The sequence below is a fragment of the Perca flavescens genome, chromosome 13 (genome assembly GCF_004354835.1).
Source record: "Perca flavescens isolate YP-PL-M2 chromosome 13, PFLA_1.0, whole genome shotgun sequence".
Lineage (NCBI taxonomy): Eukaryota > Metazoa > Chordata > Actinopteri > Perciformes > Percidae > Perca > Perca flavescens.
This window is the reverse complement of record NC_041343.1, coordinates 18,925,101-18,944,654: the sequence shown is the minus strand read 5'-3', so window position 1 is coordinate 18,944,654 and position 19,554 is coordinate 18,925,101. Positions and strand designations below refer to the sequence as shown.

At 39.2% G+C, this 19,554-nt stretch overlaps 2 protein-coding genes across 3 annotated transcripts; one reads left to right on the top strand and one right to left on the bottom strand.

Moving 5' to 3' along the window:
• The first annotated feature begins 810 nt into the window (after positions 1 to 810).
• coro6 (coronin 6) lies at positions 811 to 15,541 on the top strand. 2 transcript variants are annotated; one of them, XM_028595152.1, is made up of 11 exons: positions 811 to 1,016; positions 3,856 to 4,055; positions 7,126 to 7,248; positions 10,671 to 10,800; positions 10,964 to 11,142; positions 11,907 to 12,026; positions 12,142 to 12,246; positions 12,415 to 12,560; positions 12,923 to 12,980; positions 13,603 to 13,830; positions 14,804 to 15,039. In XM_028595152.1, the coding sequence occupies exons 2-11, from the start codon at positions 3,858 to 3,860 to the stop codon at positions 14,882 to 14,884; spliced, it is 1,368 nt and encodes a 455-aa protein (XP_028450953.1). In that variant the 5' UTR covers positions 811 to 1,016; positions 3,856 to 3,857; the 3' UTR covers positions 14,885 to 15,039. The 2 variants fall into 2 exon arrangements, with proteins under 2 accessions (XP_028450953.1, XP_028450952.1); XM_028595151.1 differs by having other exon boundaries at positions 812 to 1,016; positions 14,947 to 15,541.
• A 373-nt stretch (positions 15,542 to 15,914) lies between these two features.
• On the bottom strand, positions 15,915 to 17,775 carry LOC114567292 (uncharacterized). The gene is made up of 3 exons (XM_028596336.1): positions 17,375 to 17,775; positions 16,861 to 17,154; positions 15,915 to 16,711 (listed from the first exon to the last, which is right to left on the bottom strand). Exons 2-3 carry the CDS (start codon positions 17,095 to 17,097, stop codon positions 16,316 to 16,318), a joined length of 633 nt encoding a protein of 210 aa, XP_028452137.1. The 5' UTR covers positions 17,098 to 17,154; positions 17,375 to 17,775; the 3' UTR covers positions 15,915 to 16,315.
• Positions 17,776 to 19,554: the final 1,779 nt, after the last annotated feature.

Genomic DNA, 19,554 nt, shown 5'->3' with positions numbered 1-19,554 from the left:
TAAGAGCCAGAAAGTCTATTTTTCCAGAGTCAATGTCCCTGTTATTTTGCCACTAACTACTACAACAACTGCAAAGATCCACAGATTCTATACTGGGAACTGGTCCCTTGTGATAGCGGTTCCTTGCTGACACTTTATGTATCGCTCAGAGTTTAAGATTTGTATGAATTTGGCAAGCATTTGAACGTATTTAAGACCATTCCATTTATTTAAATGCTGTTTTTCACATTTGGAGTGGCTAGCAGTGTAGTTTAAGGCAGGAAATATAGGCTACTGTAAGCTGTAAGAAAATTGCTAAATCAAAACAACCATAAATGATACTTTGATCGTAACAGTGGTGAACAAGCTGGTGAACATACAGTATTAGTTGTTTATTTTTACAATTATTTTAACATTTCTTTATACTGAGCTAACTTCACACACAACAGCAGCTGTGGATAACTTTGTTTTGCTTGCCTTTTACACTAAACTAGTAGTAAAAAACTAAACCTAGATGCTACAAACTTGGGTAATTCATAAGTTTGTTTTTAATAATGCACATTTTTATTTCCATCCTGCTCTCTGCAAACCGGCATGCTTCAGCGTTCTAAGTGTATTTTTTATTTACTTTATTTTTTTAGCTCTGATCATCATCTTGTGGCCACACAAAATCCTTGTTTGCAGGAGTAAAGTACCGTTTTATGTCCCACTGTGCTTTCAGTCACAGTTAGTCTATAGACCATCACAGTTGTGGCACTGACCCTCGGGGACGCGCTGGCCCCCTGTTACCGGCGCGCGTCACGTTTCCCCTTACTGTCAGAGTGTTCCAAAATAGACAGCACCCACCCACCCACACCCTCTCTTTCCCTGCCGAGGAGCGTCACGCAGTTGTCCAGTGCGTCTCCTCAGCAACTCCAGGAAACCGGATCGCAGGGAATATCGTTCAAAGGAAAGGTAGCAGGAGGAGGAGTAGCCTAGACTACACAACAGAAACCGTGAAAGTTGTCTAGGGAAGAGGGGCCTCCCCAAAACCTGAGGTGAGCTGTGGACTATCTTTCCTAATATGTAGCTACGTTAGTGTCTGTGCTGCAGTGAAGTGAGAGGTGCGTCAGCTTCTATACTGCACTGCTGGAGTCTGCGTCCCCACTTTTGGAAATCCCCCCCCCAAAAAAAGAAAGACACCGTCGGTAGGCCTACACTGTGATTGTGCACTTTCCCCCACTGTGAACGGAGCAATTGAGTCGTGCATGGCAGCTGCGAGCTACTTTAAGGAGCATGGTGTAGGCTACCTAGGCTAACTAACTAACCTCCCTCCCTCTCTCCCTGTCCCGCACCCCCTGCGCCCCTGACAGCATATGTCCCCGAGTTTGTGTGTGTGTTTGTATAGGCTGTGTTTAAATTTACGGTCCAGTTCATTAACGATAAAGCGCCACAGAGTGCGCTGCCTTCATTCTGAGACCATTTAGGATCAGGCTGGCCCGGGTGGGACAGTGCAGTTTGTCATGTCTATATTAGGAAAGTGGCAGTGTCATTCTTTCGCTCTGTGTCGACTCTCCAGAGCCGTCCCATGTGCGACAGAGGAGAGCAATCTCATTAACCTGAGGCAGAATTAAAAGAGCATGTCGCAGGTTTTCCAGTTTTAATTTACTATACATTCCATCATACATTTCTGCATCAGGTTTCCCAAAGCATACACGTGGATGCTTTTAGTTTTTGCAATGATTAAAATCTTACCCTTACCACATTTCAATTAGGCAGCTGGTTTATCTAACTTAGAAAGAGCGGAAGCTCTCTTGAGTAGCCTAATCAATTCTTATGAACTTTAAGATAGGCCTATCTTTATTTATTGTTTCTATTTATTGTTTTATTTTTTTGTTAGATTTTCGAGTTGTTCAATCAAGCACAGAATTTAAATAATAGTTACAGGTACAGTATGAAGTATGATATTGTGCTCGCCCTAAAATGCCCCACAGCTGGCCGACTCAAATGGTCGCTGGAATGTAAATCTGATAAAGGAGAGCTTCCAGGAAAGAAACGAGCATGATTCCCACAGTCTGTAGGTTTAGTTTGGGGCTAAATGTTGGATAGTGTGAAAGTTAGATATCATCACTGATGACAGCAGGATTTCTGTCACTTGATTGGCCTCAGTTGTTTCATATGCTTTTATTTTGATTGTGAGGAGTTTATGATCATCCTTTTAAAAAGAGAAAGGACTCTGCTGCATTTATCAGACGTCTTCAGGGACCGATGCGGGCCTATAGTTCTAGTTCTTTAATTTTTTCCTTATGTAAGTCAGTGCAGTCTGGGAGCGTATGTTAGATATGTTTTAAACGTCATTCTTATAAGGATTGTACCACATGGGTGTGATTGAATGTAACTGCTGTGCTGTGTTTTGGCATTGTATCTCTCATACTGTATATTTGATTCTCTCCCTGCCTTTTATCTGTTCTGTCTTAGATGTTTGGCCGTCACATACGGTTTAGTGGGACAATCAACTATTAATATCTGTACTCATGGCAGGCACTGTTATAGAATATGTCCTGTGTTTTGGAGGATTACAGTCCCTCTGGCCGGCTGCCTGGGACAGCCACAGAACAGCAAGTTGTCAGTCAACAAACACATTACACAGGTCATCCTTATTCAGAGAAAAGCACAAGCCCGTGAAATAATGGCTTAAATTCAAAGTATTTCTTTGCAACATCAAATATTCAGTAATTCATTCAATTCAATTTTATTTATCATGTCAAATCATAACAGAAGTTATCTCAGGACACTTTACAGAATAGATAGAGTATGGGTAGGCACACAATAATTTACAAGCAAAATCAAAGTAAAAAAAAGGCAACATCTTTAGGTATTATTTATAAAGAGTTTAACGCTCAAAATCTCAGCTAATCCAGACTGTGTGGCCAAACTGTCATTAGAATCTGATTGAAATGTTGCTTAATCCTGATTGGTGCATGGAAGTATGTAATATCACATTTTTCTGACCGAGTCCCACCTACTTCAAACCAGTGACAAAAATCAAATAAAATCCAATACAGATATCTCTCAAGTGAAATAACCAAAACTGTTGTAACTTTGACAGAAGATAGTGTGTTCATATTGACCCCATCACTCATAGTAAGAAGCTGATTGAGAAAAAAATGTTTTTGGGGCCTTTAGAAATGATGGATATACAGTATGAATGGACAGTAGGCCTGTATTAGTCAGTTGGTTTAGCAGTGTTTGTGCAGTGAATATAATTTTGAGTGAAAATAAAAGAAGACATTTAGTCCTTGCTACCATCACTTACACAAAAATATATTATCTTTTTTCTGTGACTTTATGTAAACTGTCCTGCCAATTTTCAAAATAAAAGGCACTTAGTCACCTCACCCCTAAAAAATCTTGCTCATAACACAAAAGTGAGAGTTACTGTTCAGTGAGAAAACATTTCTAAACATTATTCAACAAACCTACCTCAATGACAAAGACAGCGGCAGTAATACTGTAGTATATAAAGCATGACAAGTACAGATTGCAGAGAGTGCAATATTGTGATAATAAGCTCCTCTGTAGGCTTTAATCAGTTCTGTGATCTCAGACAGCATTTGTTTGGTTGAGGTCAAACTCTTTTGCTGAAAGTCTTGTTCCAATTTGAGACATCACCATTTTCAAAAGAAATTACCTTTATAACTATCCCAAAATAAATCATATCATGGCACTTTTGGCCCAACATGAATATATAGTATGTAACTGTTATTATAACTCTGCTGGTGATTTTAGTTCTAGTTATAATTGGTTTCATGGGTGATGATGCTGACATCTTTAGTAAATGTTAATACACTTTTTACAATCTCTCATCCCATTTCTTTCTTCCTCCACTCACCTCAGCCATGAGTCGCAGCATCGTGCGGCAGAGTAAGTTTCGCCACGTTTTTGGCCAGACGGTCAAGGCTGAGCAGGGTTACGATGACATCCGTGTTTCCAAGGTGACGTGGGACAGCTCCTTCTGTGCCGTCAACCCAAAGTTCCTGGCAGTCATCGTTGAATCCAGCGGAGGAGGAGCTTTCCTGGTCCTGCCCCTCTCTAAAGTCAGTAAGGTCAAAGGGGGGAGCACGTATGAACTTATTTGCTGCAGAGTGGATGTAGATAAGATTCAAAATAAACATTGTGAGTAATAAGAAGTGATTTGGGGAAGATTATACATTTTAGCAACACTAGGGGCATGGCCCTAGAGATGTCATGTCTGTCCACCACTGAAATATCTCAGCTAATAATAAATGGTTTGCCATTACATTTTGTACAGATATTCATGGTCCCCGTAGGATAAATCCTATTGACTTTGGGGATCCTTTGCCTTTCCCTCTAGGACTATCATCCAGTCAAAATGTAATTTCAAAATCATTTTTGTCAGTACTTTGGTTTATGACCTGCAAAACTAATGCCATTCCATCAGTCTCAGATTAACTTTGTTTAATGCTATTATGTGTTTGTGATTCAGTATGTCAAAATAAAACTGTAGTCTTCTCAATCAACCTCCTAGGTCGCCCATCTCTGATGCTATCCCAGCTATCTTTGTCGTACAAGAGTCAGGGGAAACAAGGAGAGAGAATAAGAGAAGGAGAACTATACAGGGAAAGAGGAAGATAAGAAAGAGAAGTAAAGATAGTTTGCTTAGTTTTTTCCCCTAAATGGAGAGCCTGTAACTTTTTGTATCTCAGTGTTTTATGAGCTGACTTTATTGTTCAGCTCATCAAGACAATGCCGTGTTGAATACTGACATCAGTGCTGCCACTTCACTTTCAGATGTTTGTACCTCTACCCTCCAACCTCCGAACCCTTTGTATTGTTCTGTTACAGTTCCAAAATGAGGTTTCTACCAAGAGAAATATATGATATCCACATAATAAATAACAGTAAGGAGGGTGAGCTGATCTTATAGGCACATTAGACAGACCTTTAAAATAATCATATATCCACACGGTACAGTGTATTTTCCAAACTACACTCATTACTCGAAGTAGCTATGACAGGATCAACGTTGCATGATATACATAATCAGCAGGCTGTAATGGGGAAGAAGAAAAGCCTTTGGCAGGCCACTCCGTACTGAGGTCAAATCATGTGACCCCAGGTATTTGAAATCCACAAAAAAGCCTATGTCTCATCCTCCTATAATATAAATGTAATTCCTAAGTTCGGAAGATGACAGAAAACAAGCTGCTTTTCCAAGATGATCACGTCATGGTATCAGCAGTGCAGTGGTTATTTTATAACAGTTTTCTTAGCTTGATTTTTGTATGTTTTCCAACAGAGAATATAATATTCGCTTCTAGCTGTCATGTTGTGAAAGACTTGGGAAGGACACTATAATAGCTGAAACCGAAATACTGCAACAGAAAAAGCAACAGAACAGAAATTTGAAGATGTGATGCTTTGGAGTGGTGTGGAGCCTCGTGATGACAATGTGATAACAACATTGCCTTAAAATAAACGATGGACATCAGAAAGACAAAACTAAACCCCCATTAACATGTTAGGTATGCTACTCCAGTGATCCTATCTAAGTAAAATAGATGACTGGTACTCTATCTATATGCATTTATGCAAAGCTAAAATAGCTGTGAGTTTTGATTTGATGTGATAAAAACTCCACATGTAACTGTTGTTAGTTGATTGAATAATACAGCAGTAACCTTTTTATTGTGTTCAAAAAAGGATTCATTTACATTTTATTTTTCATTAGTTCATTCATTTTCTTTTCATTCATTTTAACAGTCCGTCCAGTTAGATCACAGCAGATCACAGCTAATGTAACCCTCCAAATAACTACTGACACTGCTATAATCAGCCAAGTCTATGGTACAGTTATAGTTGGAGTATAAAGAGTGGAATAAACAATTTTTCACTTTTTAAATAAATAATTTCATAACAAGGTCATTACTGCTGAGATTCATCAGCATGTCAGCAGTGAAAATTACTTAGAAAGAGCTTGGAAATGGATGTGATTATATACTGGAGTCATGGTGAACAGACAAGCTATTAATACACACCAACGTGCTCTCCGTCCTCCATCTCCCCCCTCCGGGTCCCCAACAGGCCACAAGAAAAACTCCCCTTTCAACGCCTCGTCGCTAAGCTATAAATATACCTCTCTGGGGTGTGTGTTGTATGTGTGCGGAGGGAGTGATTTCTGAAAAGTTGATACACATGTTCACAAGATAGGAACAGGGAAACAGAATAACTTGGACCTGACTTCATGATTTTAGTATGCATCATATTAAAATGTTTAGTTTTGTGTGTTTCCTGGGAGTCCACCATGAGGGTGCAAGTTTATTTGGAACGTTTTGGTTGGATGTTGAAGTTCTGACTGCCACATTTTGTCTTGTTTAGCCTACAAAAAAGGGGAACCCCTTCAGTACAATACCTACTAATGTGGGTCCTGCATTATTACCTTATCTTGTAGCCTCTCCTATATGTAATTTTTTTAACACTATATGTTATACTGTGCACACATGTTGCATTCTCTAATAACAAACCTTGTCAGCTGAGGGCAACAGGTGGGGGGGTCAATGGGAGCCCAACAGCAATTATTGTCCCCATGAACTGCATGTTGGCTTAAAACATTTGAGATTGAAAATTCATTCTTGATCTTCGAAATAATATCTGAGAAAATAATCTCACCACAAAACAAGTTCATTTAATATATTTATTTGATGTTAATTGTATGCATCAAACACTAAGGCAAATTCCATGTAACCCTTCTTGGTAATGAAACTAATTTTGATTCTGAAGTCCTGAAAAAAAAGAGGGAAATTCAAACATCTACAGTTCCTTGATAGCTAAGCAAACTTCATACACTGAGGAAGGTGTGATACGATCAAAAGCCAGGAAATGGCTATGGAATGGACCTAGTTTAGAAGAGTTTCACATTGAAATAAAATCATTGAAATCATGTTACATGTAACTTTGATATCTAAAAAAACGTATCACTTTTAGCGTGGTTACAACCTACATTTCTTGACATTTCTTGCAAATCACCGAATCAAAGCTTACTACAGTTTTTCACTTTGTCATGAGAAATGGATGAATGTAAATGGTCAGTTATTGTACATACACAGTACTAACTCAGTCCTGTGTCACTTCTGATGTGTGTTGCAGTCAGGTCGCGTGGATAAGAATTATCCGCTGGTGATCGGCCACTCTGGACCGGTCCTCGATATCGACTGGTGCCCTCATGACGACAACATCCTGGCCAGCTGTTCCGAGGACTGTACTGCAATGGTAACGTCTGTGTGTGTGTGTGTGTGTGTGTGTGTGTGGCAGTGGTGGAATGTAACTAAGTACATTTACTTCAGTACTGTACTTAGGTACAAATTTGAGGTTCTTGTACTTTACTTGAGTCTTTTCATGCCACTACTTCTACCCCACTAGATTTCAGAGAGAAAAAGTTTACTTTTTACTCCACTACATTAATCTGACATCTTTAGTTACTTGTTACTTTACAAATTAAGATGTTTGCACACAAAACACATGTAGTTTAAAAAATGTTTTATTATAAATTAAACTACCCAACAATATAACTACACGTCTTTAACTTGTTACAGAGTATTTTTACAGTATGGTATTAGTACTTTTACTTTAGTAAAGGATCTAAATACTTCTTCCACCACTGGTGTGTAGGTAGAAAAAAGTTCTGAGTGGGAGAGAGAAACTGCAAATGTGTGTGGAGGAGTTTGTTGTTCGGTGACTCAGATAACAGCCATAGAGGTCATCACATCCCTGTTAAACGAGGGAAGTGAGTCAGTTAAGGCATTAGCGTGTCTACCTCTCTACCTAGCTGACTTTCCACCGACCTGTTCTGTCTCATCTCTATCTCTTCATAAGTCTGCTCATCATATTTTGTCCTTGACAAGTTGGCCGGACTCTGTTGTCTGTCTGCAGCCAACCTTCGTCATTGTAACGCTGCTGCTACTCCTGCTGCTCCAACTGTTCCCTGTTTGTCTGTCTTTTTTACGGTATGACATCTTTCCCAGACTATCTGTTCTCTTTTACATGATACGTTTCCTGTGCCTACGTTAAGTGGTTTGATAATCATTCAGCGTCATTTCATCAGACCAGAAAACTTCAGAAGGCTCAGCATGCAGGATATGAACACTCAGGATGTAGAGAACAGTTTAAATATTCATCATCAGTCTGTGGTGATTATGTTCGGCTCTACCTGCTGTCCATCACCTTACACCTACATGAAATAATCTGTTAAAATCATGTCAGCTTAAAATGCTGTCTTGTCCTCCACGTATCTTGCCTTTAAATTAGGCAGCACTTAAGTAGGTCATGGGAAGGTCTGACAATGAAATTTGAATTTAAATGATGGGGGGAAAACATCTTAATACATGTACATATTGCACAATAGGTAGGGGAATTGTGAACACAATTTTCAGTTTTAGACTGAAAACAAAAAGCTCTATAGTTCTTCCAAACGTGGTTGTGATACACCCCAGGTTTCTGCGGCCCTGAGGCTCATGACTGAGTTCAGTCAGCAGGGGGCACTGTGAGACCTGGGCTGCAGGAGATGAATACAGATAGATACAACCTTTAACTGTGCTTTATCATTAATGCAAATAACTTGTACTGTACTGCTGAATGGCCATTATGACATCTAGGATGTATAATTAATCTTTAATTCCCATTTTAAAACAATATTTTCTCACAATCTGTAATTTTAAAACATTATAAACAATGTGTTTAACAGTTAATCATATTATTGGAGAAATTGTGATGCCATTGAAGACTTACAACACACACACACAACTCTCCAAAAGCAGGTAATGAGAACTAGGTTAAGTTTCTGGGATGTAACTGAGTGATGAGCTGCTCCACTGACACAAATAAGGACACAAGCCTCACAGAACTGACATCTCTAAGGATAATTTTTTGGTGAGCTAGATCAGGGCTGTTACCTATTATTTCATACAGTCTATGGCTGCGACCAACAATTATTTTCATTATAAATTATTTTTCCAATTATCGTTTAGCTGTTTGGTCTATAAAATGTCCTTTGTATTATGACAACATGTCTGTTGACTCAGCAAGCATCTGCACGTCAGAACAGTTGTCATTGACAACAGATTTGCCCACACTTGTTCACAACGACAACGCAGGAATTTTTGTGCATTACTGAATCACTGCTTCTCCTATGGCAACAGCTGCTGGGATGCTGTTTGAGTGTGTGTGTGTGTGTGTGTGGCGCTTTGTTTATGTCCAGTACACAGACAGACAGTTGCAGCTGTCCAGTCTTGGCAGTGTTGCCGCTGTTGAGGAGAAAGGTCATAACTGTGATGTCATTCTCTTCAGTTCACAGAGACAGATCATTGTGTCATCTGAAAAGGGTCATTAGAGTGGATGTATTTGTGTGCTTCTTCATAAGCGTCTTGACCAACCAATCCACTGCTGTGTTTGAATAGGCCATGTCATTGAGAAATAAGTTTTCCTAGTTCCGTTTTGTTGCTTGTGTTTTTGTGTATACTACATTTGCGTAGAAATTGCACATCTTTTTAAATTAGTCTTTTTTTTTTAGACTCAATATCTTTAATATTTTTTTGTCTGAAAAGGTCTAATGTAAAATAATTGTGTGGGGCGCCTGGGTAGCTCACCTGGTAGAGCAGGTGCCCATATATAGAGGTTTACTCCTTAAGGCGGAGGCCACAGTTTCAACTCCGCCCTGTGGCCCTTTGCTGCTTGTCGTTCCCCCTCTCTCTCCTCTTTCATGTCTTCAGCTGTCCTATACAAATAAAGGCCTAAAATGCCCAAAAAAATAAATGAATAAAAAGTTTGGCCTGACAAATATTTCTTAGTGTATTCTTAGGATGATGGATTGTGCAGGAGTGTGGACTCCTGATCTCAGTATTTCTAAATTCCTGGCTCACCCAGTGTATGCTGGGACAGGCATCTAAACAGGTCAGAAAATGAATGGATTGATGGATGAACATGAGTTTCAACTTAAAATGTAAACATGCCATTATATTTTTGACACAATGAATTGGTAAAAAACGAATGACTTAGTGTTGATCACAGTTTTAAGAGCAAAAGTAAGCAGCTATACTGGAGTTGCACACTGGTGTGGACATTAGTGGGTGGGTGTCATCGGTTGTCACCTTGACCCTGAAGCAAAAGAAATGTATCACTGTAACAGCCGTTGTCAGAAAATCTATGAACAAATTAAAATCGAGAAGCAGTAAATCTGTGGCAGTGTGCTGAGTTTAATGAGAAAATGAAAGCTGTTGACCTGTACACCTATCTCTGTATCCTCTGTGATATGATTGATGTTTGTACAGAGGTTTAAAATTGGTATAGGTAGAAATACTGTGCTCTGATATAGTATATATGTACTGTACAGTCACTTCCATCTGTTTTTTCTCAATGGTGCATATAGCAACTTCTGGGTTGATATATGATGATTGATATAGGTTACAGTTGAATGTCAAACTCTTGATATGTGCCTTTTTACACTTTTCACATTAAATTGTTAACATCAAATTAAAACAAGTAATTTATAATATTTATCACCAGGAGGCCATACATTGGTTAAATGGATTATAATTCAAGTGAGCTACACTTTTAAAATCATTTACCCTAACTACTGGACAGATAACACTTGTTGTATAACATCAGACACAGAATTTTCCTTCATCCCTCCTCTCCAGGTGTGGCAGATCCCAGATCGCTCACTGACCAGCCCCATCTCTGATCCCATTGTGATCCTGGAGGGACACTCCAAACGTGTTGGCATTGTCACCTGGCACCCCACCGCACGCAATATACTACTCACTGCGGGTAGGACACCCACACCCACACACACACACACACACACACACACACACACACACACACACACACACACACACACACACACACACACACACACACACACACACACACCCTTTTGACTGTATGAGTGTGGGTACATTCAAATGTCCATCTTTTGCTCTGACCCCAGGCAGTGATAACTTGATTATAATCTGGAACGTGGGAACAGGCGAGCCCCTCATCACCATGGAAGACCACCCAGACCTCATCTACAGCATAAGCTGGAACCGAAACGGCAGCTTGTTTTGCACCACCTGTAAGGACCGACGTCTGCGTGTCTGTGACCCCCGCAAGAGGGAGGTGGTTGCGGTGCGTGAGTAGAAAATACTAATATAAATACATGCCTTTACAGTGTAATTCATTGTAATACAAAAACACCACTATCTGAGCTCTTTAACAACATTTAGGAGTATATTATAGGCTATATATATGTAGGCTATTTCTGCTGATAGTGGACCCATTAAAGTAATAGTGGCTAATAATAGTAGGCTAACATTTGCTTTCTGGAGGAGAGTTAGATTAGAAGATCAATAGCACACTCTTATCTGTTGGTTAAATATGCTGCAACAGCCAGCAGCCACTTAGCTTAGCATAAAGACATGGAAACAGCTAACCTGGCACTGTCCAACTGTAACAAAATCGACCTGCCAGCACGTATAAAGCTCAATAGTTCACATTATACCTTGTTTCAGATACAGTAAAAAAAGGTATGGAAAAAAGACAGTTTGCCATTTTACAGAAGGTCTTATGCCAGACTATGTTGGCTGTGAAATGTAACTTTCTTTGATTTTTGCATGGATATAACACAACTAGATACGTTGTTTTAATTAGAGGTGCTGGTAGGTGGATTTTGATACCTTTTAGACAGAGCCAGGCTAGCTGTTTTCCCCTGTTTCCAGTCTTTATGCTAAGCTAAAGCTAACCAGCGGCGTACCTTGGGACACATTATGAGTGTACTGGTCAATATTAATTAATCTAACTCTCCTCTAAAAACACAAATAAAAAAAGAAAAAAAGAAAAAAGGTGAACAAGGAAGAAGCATTTGTAGTTATTTCTGCCTCTTCGACCAACAGGAACGTCTGGCTCCACATGAGGGGATCCGGCCAATGAGAGCCATCTTCACCAGAGACGGAAACATCTTCACCACAGGATTCACCAGGATGAGCCAGAGAGAGCTCGGACTCTGGGACCCGGTAACAAACATTTCACCTGCTGTTTTCGTGCACATCACAAGGCGCAGAAATATGCATACACTTATATGCATGTACATGGCAAATTGTCTTTCTTCATTATTTTTACTCTCCACAGACAAATTTTGAGGAGCCCATTGCACTGTTGGAGTTGGACACAAGTAATGGAGTGTTGTTACCATATTATGATGCAGATGCAAACATGGTCTACCTCTGTGGAAAGGTACAGAGACATTGGTTTGTTTGGTAGAAATCATGTTTGTAAATGTACCGTATAATATGTACAGACATGTTTGTAGATATATTCTATTTTATGTGTGTGTGTGTGTGTGTGTGTGTGTGTGTGTGTGTGTGTGTGTGTGTGTGTGTGTGTGTGTGTGTGTGTGCGTAGGGGGACAGCAGTATCCGTTACTTTGAGATCACAGACGAGCCGCCATACGTCCACTACCTCAGCACCTTCAGCAGTAAGGAGCCCCAGAGAGGGATGGGATTCATGCCCAAGAGAGGTGTGGACGTCAGCAAATGTGAGATCGCTAGGTAAGATAACTTATTGTGCAATACATTACCCAAGATCACAGCTTTTCAGCGTTGTTTCATGAAATGAGACTGTATTTTGTTTGATGGTATGTGAAAGGCTACAGATGTTGCAGGAGAGTGGTGAAGCTCCAACTGCTGACCGTCTGTCCTTTTAACAGCCATTTGTCGTGCTCTCTCTCTAATCATTACTAAACCGTGACCCATGATCTCAGAGTGCATGAGATCATCTCATACTTCACACTTACAAATGTAAAGCATAACCTAATACACTAATGTGTAACAAACACTAATGTGTAACAAAAGCGCAACTGATGGGTCTCCTTTCTCTCTGCTCTGTCTCATCTCATCACTTGTCCTCTTAGGTTATTCAAGCTCCTTGACAAGAAGTGTGAGCCCATCACAATGACAGTGCCCAGAAAGGTAAGCCTGTTCTTACTCTACAGTAAGCTTTTGAATTTCACTGTGGAGAGACGTAACCAAGTATAATTATTTAAGTATAATTTTTTAGGTACTTTCACTTTATTTCCATTTAATGCTTCTCATCACTTCAGTTACACTACATTAAAATATTGTACTATTCTCTCCACTACTATTAGTCTTTTCTGACGCTATAGTTACTTTTTCAGATTATTGTCATACAAAACAGGCAATAAATTAATAGATTAAACTACCAATAAGTAAAAGTATGGCTTGTGTAGTCATTAGTTTTACGTTGTTGTACTTTTAATTAAGTAATATTTTGTATACAGGACTTATACTTGTATAGTGTGGTATTTCCACTTTTACTGAAGAATACTGAAGAATACTTCTTCCACCACTGTACTTTTAAATGGATCTCATTACCACAATCTGCTCTTTAAGTCTTATTTATTTTCCTCTGAAGTTTTATTTGGTACGCTTTAACTCTCTGCTCTGTTTTCATCTTCTCCTCCTCTTCTCATCCTCTTAGAAGGACAGATAGAAATGAATAGATCATGTTTATTTACAAAAGCAAAACCACATCTGTCTCTCTTTTATTCACCTCGCCAACTCTCTTCCACAGTCCGACCTCTTCCAGGACGACCTGTACCCAGACACAGCGGGGCCCGAGCCCGCCATGGAGGCTGAAGAGTGGCTGAATGGCCGCGACGAAGATCCAATTCTGGTGTCCATGAGGGGGGGCTATGTGGCGCCAAAGAACCGAGAGCTCAAAGTGGCAAAGAAGAATGTGCTGGACTCCAGACCCACCACTCGACGCAGCATGTCTGCTTTGGAAACCAATAGTCTGCAGGTAAGTGCACAATATGAGGAAAATATGCGATAACGATATTGCTTGAGATGAATAAAAAGATGCACTCAGTTCTGCCTTTCTGCTGCTTTTATACTGATAAAAAATAGGGGTGGGAATCACCAGAGGCCTCACGATCTGATGTCGATTTTATGGGGATTTTAAAACATATTGCAATATTCTGCGATTCAAATTTTAAAGGAAAACTTTGTCAACATCTGTTTTGTCAAAAAAGATACATTTCTCTGTTTGTTCATCTAACTTCAATTTTATTGCTGCAAAATGGGATTGTCAAGCAGACAAACTGACTGACACATATATAATAATAGAGCCATACTTGGCGTCTGTGTATGATACAGTATTGCCTAATATTGTATTGATACTATCTTGTATCGATTTCCCCCCACCCCTACTACAAAACAACTAATTGCTTGTTAAATAAATGAAAATAAAGGAAATTATTTCCAACATTATTTTTATGAACAAATTGAACATTGAAGTAAACACAAAAGTCACTGTTAAAAAAAAAGAATGATAGTTACATTTGCAAGTGCAGTTTTCTACTGATACTCTCTTTCAACTAACTGAGTGTATTTCGCGGTTTGTTTATTGCGTTAAATTACGATACCGATAAAAGCAACACATTTTTTGAACAGCACTCCATTATATTTTCCTTTGTTACATGCTCAATATAATATAAACAGTATCCTATGTGTATATATCATTGTATTACTCATGTATTCTAAAATGTGATCACATTGCAGACTATCAAAAGTGGGTTGTTCTTTACTGCATTTTATGTGTTGGTGTTTGTTGCTTTATATTGCACATTTTCAATTAAAAAAAGTCTTACTTTAGCTTTGCAGCCCATAATCTAAATGCACTGTTAGTTATCTAACATCTGTCTCTGTGTTTAACACTTTTCTGTTTATCTCTCCTCTATTTGTACCTGCCCACAACTTTTTTCCCCCCAAAGCTCCCTTCTTTGTTTTGGTTTATTTCTCCTTGTTGCTCACTGTCCTTGACCTATTTTTCCTCTCTTTTTCTTTATCCTTAATGTCCCCCTTCCTGTACTTTTTTCCTTTCTTCTTTTTCCCTTTTTTCTCTTCTCCCATCCAGGCTGAGTTGCATGAGAGGTTGTTGGAGGAGATTCAGGATCTGAAGGCCACAGTTTTGTCCCAGGAGAAAAGAATCTGTGACTTGGAGAATAAGCTTTCCCAGTACACCAATGGCACTGCCTGATGTGCATAAAACACACCTTCTGAAGAACTGGTCTAAATTACAGAATAACACAACAACTATAGAAACACATTTCCCTTGTATTGACAAGGAACCACTCACCTAAATACTCCAACAGTGTCGCCCCTCTAAAATGTACCATTGTGTAAGAATATGAATGTGGACAATGTAAATGCATATTGACGGTCCAACAAATTCGAACAATTACATCTGAACTATCTATTGAAATTGTTTTGCAGTTGATTCTACATAATCCACATTCCAGTTGTATCACAATGTACCGTGAATGTTACGGCAAAGATATGTTAATATTTTCACACCTACAAAAGTGGAGTAAGGGGGTGGTAGGTTAGAGGGACATGTGCAAGTTGTTTTAAAGGTCTAAAGAAAGTCACCACTGTTATCAAATGCCAGAAAAAGACTTTCTGCCTGGAATGGTTTGGTTTTGGTAAATTGCATCAACATACTCCCAAAACTACATAGTAAAAGACACACACATCACCATAAAACACACACACACACACACACACACACACACACACACACACACACACACACACCCTCCATATCAGACAATCACTTACCAGTTTATTTAAAAGACTCTTTGAAAACTTTTCAAAATGTAAATAGTGATAAAAGGAAACAGGAGAAAAATTGTTGAATTTGTAGCAAAATGTGAAAAGCAAAACGTTCTGTGTTCTGTAAAGGATTATACATTAGACAAATTATGACAACAATAAAAAAACAGTGTTTTTTAAAACTGTATGCCTCTTCATTTTGTTGCCACATCATTTCAAAGTTTATTTCCTGATAAGAAATAAGGCCAGTTGGTCTTTAACTATCCCAGGCTGTGCGTATTTATATAATAATTTCTTTCCAGTGATCATATCTCTGTTCAATAACTTTAAGCTTAAATAATAAACAGAAATTAATAATTCACTGAACTGCAAGGAGAGCCCAAAAGGCACCAGACTTTGCAACAGCAGTAATAAGCCTAAGCAACTAGTGATACATAAATCAGTTACATAGCACAGAAAATCTGTTGATGAAAAAGCGAAAAAGAAATCAGAGATGTAAAGCTGCATCATTTAGATTGCAAGTATAGTGTACAACTTAAAGCTGTGCGTTTGCCACTACAGGTGACCCTTTTCATAGTGCACACAGTCAATTGATTCAATGTTGACATACAAAATAGATCAATGCAGTGTTAACTATTTGCAACTTTGACGCGGAGTCACTGGATGCCCAGTTATGCCAGTAGGCCTACATGGAGTCCTGATACTAATATGCTTAGACAAAGAAGAGGCAACTGAATTACACTGGTGGACACAGAGGAAGTGTAGAAACATGTTTCGACGTTACCCACTCGATCCACAACCAGCAGCTCCATATTAGGCGAACAGCAAGACGAACTGTAGGAAACCAGCGTTATGTTCTCGTTACCAGCAGCCAGGCTGGTGTTCAACGTCCCGTTGCCCTGTCTGAGGCTGACGCGGTCGACACCCGTCCCTTCAGCCCCATCAGTCACACGAACAGAGAGCTCCCACCTTGATGAGATGCAGTTATCAGAGCAGTTTTTAGAGCAGTTAGAGCAGTTAGACTGCAGGCTGAGCAGCTGACACACCGGCGGAGTGAAGTCAGTCACCTATGAGAAGAACAAGTAGATTCATAGCCTATAGGCTAATTCCCTATAATAAGTAACACATATATTTATTTCCAGTAAACTTTCTAGAAAATGATAGAACTGTAAAACAAAGAGTAAGCAAATAACTGTATTTTCAGTGAGAATATTACCATGTTAACGACGGAGAAACGCAGCACGACATAGTTTGTATCTTCTCCCCCTGGTGCCTCGGCCTCAATGGTCAAGGTGACGTCAGTACCAGACGGGGTGTTAAGAGGTGCTGAGAGGGTTACTGTATTGTTAGCACTGTTTGCAGTTTCCACGAACAAACTGGTTGGAGATGTTATGTCAAAACGCCGGTTGTTGGTGGCGCGGATGGTGAAGTTTCCCCCTACTCCATTAGTCATCACAGAAAAGGGCACAGAGAATGGCGTTCCTGGTACCAAGATGCTATTTGAAATAGCCTAAAGAGGGAGTCAAACATTACGTTACATTACATTACATGTCATTTAGCTGACGCTTTTATCCAAAGCGACTTACAATTAAGACAAAAGCCAAACAGAGAGAGTGTTGGGGATGAAATGCTCCTCTTTTTATAAAGTGAACATTTTAGTTGCTGCATCTCCTCTCATGTTTGATGTGATACTGTACCTGTGACAGTGATAGTCTGAGACGGGTACTCACAGTAATAGTCAGATTAGAGGCTCTGAAGTTGATGGATGACTGCCTTTGGAAGACTATTGATGGAATTCTGGGGGTAACGCTGTAATCCTGCCCCTTCACCCGCACCACAAACTCCAATGACGGTATCCTGTCAACATGAACTAAGAAGTTCCCGCTCCCCTGTGGCTCCACGACTCCTTTAATCTCCTCTGACCCCGATGATTCAACCAGAGTAACTTCTGTCACCGTGGCGGAGTCACTCCCCGTTAAAGACACCAACAAGCTAACGTTAACACCTTTTAAAGAAAAAGAATAATGACGGTCTAGTTGATGTTACAGTATTCACATCTTAACAGATTTTATCAGTCTGTTGTTGCAAGCACTATCTTCTTTCATGTGGTGTGTTGGGGTGTCGGCATCAAAGTAAGAGATCAGAACAGACAGAACAAACTCTTTAAAAAGGCTGAGTGTGTGGTTGGCACTAAGTTTGCTTCTGTGGAGGAGGTGGTCAGAGACAGAATGCAGGCAAAACTGCGGGCACTTATGGATCATGACCCTCATCCCCTGCACAAAACACAAACACATTTATATACTTGCCTTATGTCCTCTCTGCACATTATCCATTATGCAGTCCCACTGTATTTGTATTGTATCCCTCCTTTTTAAGTGCATTTGTATTGTGTTGTGACTGTATCATATTTTATTGTATTTTACTGTATTAATAGTAGTGTTTTATGTTGTAACTATATTTAAGTGCCTGGCTGCGAAGACACCTTAATTTCCCAGCGGAGACTAATAAAGTTATCAATCTATCTATTCCTTTACCAGCTCTGGGACGTGTGTCAAGAGCATCATATCCTGTGAATGTGCCTTGCGTTTCCTCCACAAAGTCAAACAGGAAGTCAATAGGACTCTGACCTGCAAATAAAAAAAGCCAGAAGAAAAGAAATAGTGAAGTATTGGACAATTTGAGATTTTGAAATTGTTAGTCTATAACTTTGATGAAAGGAAAGGGAAGAGAACACACTGGTACCAGAGGGAAACTCTGATATCAAAACCAACACAAGACGGCTCTAAAATTTAAACATTTATTTTTTTACATTAATTCAATCAAGGAGGTCTCACCTATGGCCTTGAGAGTATAGGAATTATTTGACACCATTTTCATTTCCCACAGGCCAACTTCTTTTTTTAGCCGCAGAGTCATGAAGTTTCCAACTGACTGGGATGCAGTGATTAATGGTCCTGTTGTGTCTGTGCTTTGTTGAGATTCACCTTCAAACATTAAAACAATAAGCATGCTGTTAGGAAACAGTTGCAATAATCAATCAAGTGACATACTGTTCTCATATTTCATTGCTTCAAACAATTGTATGTTGAGGTTCATTCCTCATCGCAGAGGCCCAGGGTTCAATTCGAACCTGTGGCTATGTTCTTCATGTCTTCCCCCTCTCTCTCCTCTTTCATGTCTAAGCTGTATTAAAGGCGGAAAGTAGGCAGGTAGTATATTGTGACTTTTTGCAACATAATTATGTTTGATATTTTTGACATAAATATTAATGACTTTTTTATCACTTTTTTGACATACTATACTATGACATTTTTTCGACATACCATACAATGACTTTTGGATGTACGTATTTTGTATGTATGTATATCACTTTTTTCGACATACCAAGACTTTTTAATTGGCATACTATACTTTGACTTTTTTTATCACTTTTTTCAACATACTATACTATGACTTTTTTTTATCACTTTTTTGACATACTGTATTATGACTATATTTTACATACTACTTTTTAATGGCTTTTTTGACATACTATGCTGTTACTGATTGCAACATGCAATGGCTGGGTAGTTTAGTTGGTAGACGGCGTGCACATTTGTTAAAGTTCGTTCCACATCGCAGAGGCCCAGGGTTCCACTCTGACCTGTGGCAATGTCCAGCATGACTTCCTCCTTCAGTGTCTAAGGTATATTAATGGTGGAAAGTGGGCAGGTACTATGTTGCAACAAACCATTGTTAAATTTTTTTTTGACATACATATTAATGATTTTTTATCACTTTTTTCGACATACTATATGACTTTTTTCAATATACTATACTACGACTTTTTTATCACTTTTTTTGACATAGTGTATTTAAAACAGTTAAGCAAATTATGTTTTCTTTTTGACATTTTGCCCCTGAGTGAAAT

Coding starts and splice junctions, on each gene's coding strand:
- LOC114567292 (XM_028596336.1), bottom strand. CDS start 17,097: ATGACTAATGGAGTAGGGGGAAACTTCACCATCCGCGCCACCAACAAC. Junction 16,712..16,860: donor GTTTCTCCGTCGTTAACATG/GTAATATTCTCA, acceptor TTCTTCTCATAG/GTGACTGACTTCACTCCGCC.
- coro6 (XM_028595151.1), top strand. CDS start 3,858: ATGAGTCGCAGCATCGTGCGGCAGAGTAAGTTTCGCCACGTTTTTGGC. Junction 10,801..10,963: donor CAATATACTACTCACTGCGG/GTAGGACACCCA, acceptor CTCTGACCCCAG/GCAGTGATAACTTGATTATA. Junction 12,981..13,602: donor CAATGACAGTGCCCAGAAAG/GTAAGCCTGTTC, acceptor TCTCTTCCACAG/TCCGACCTCTTCCAGGACGA.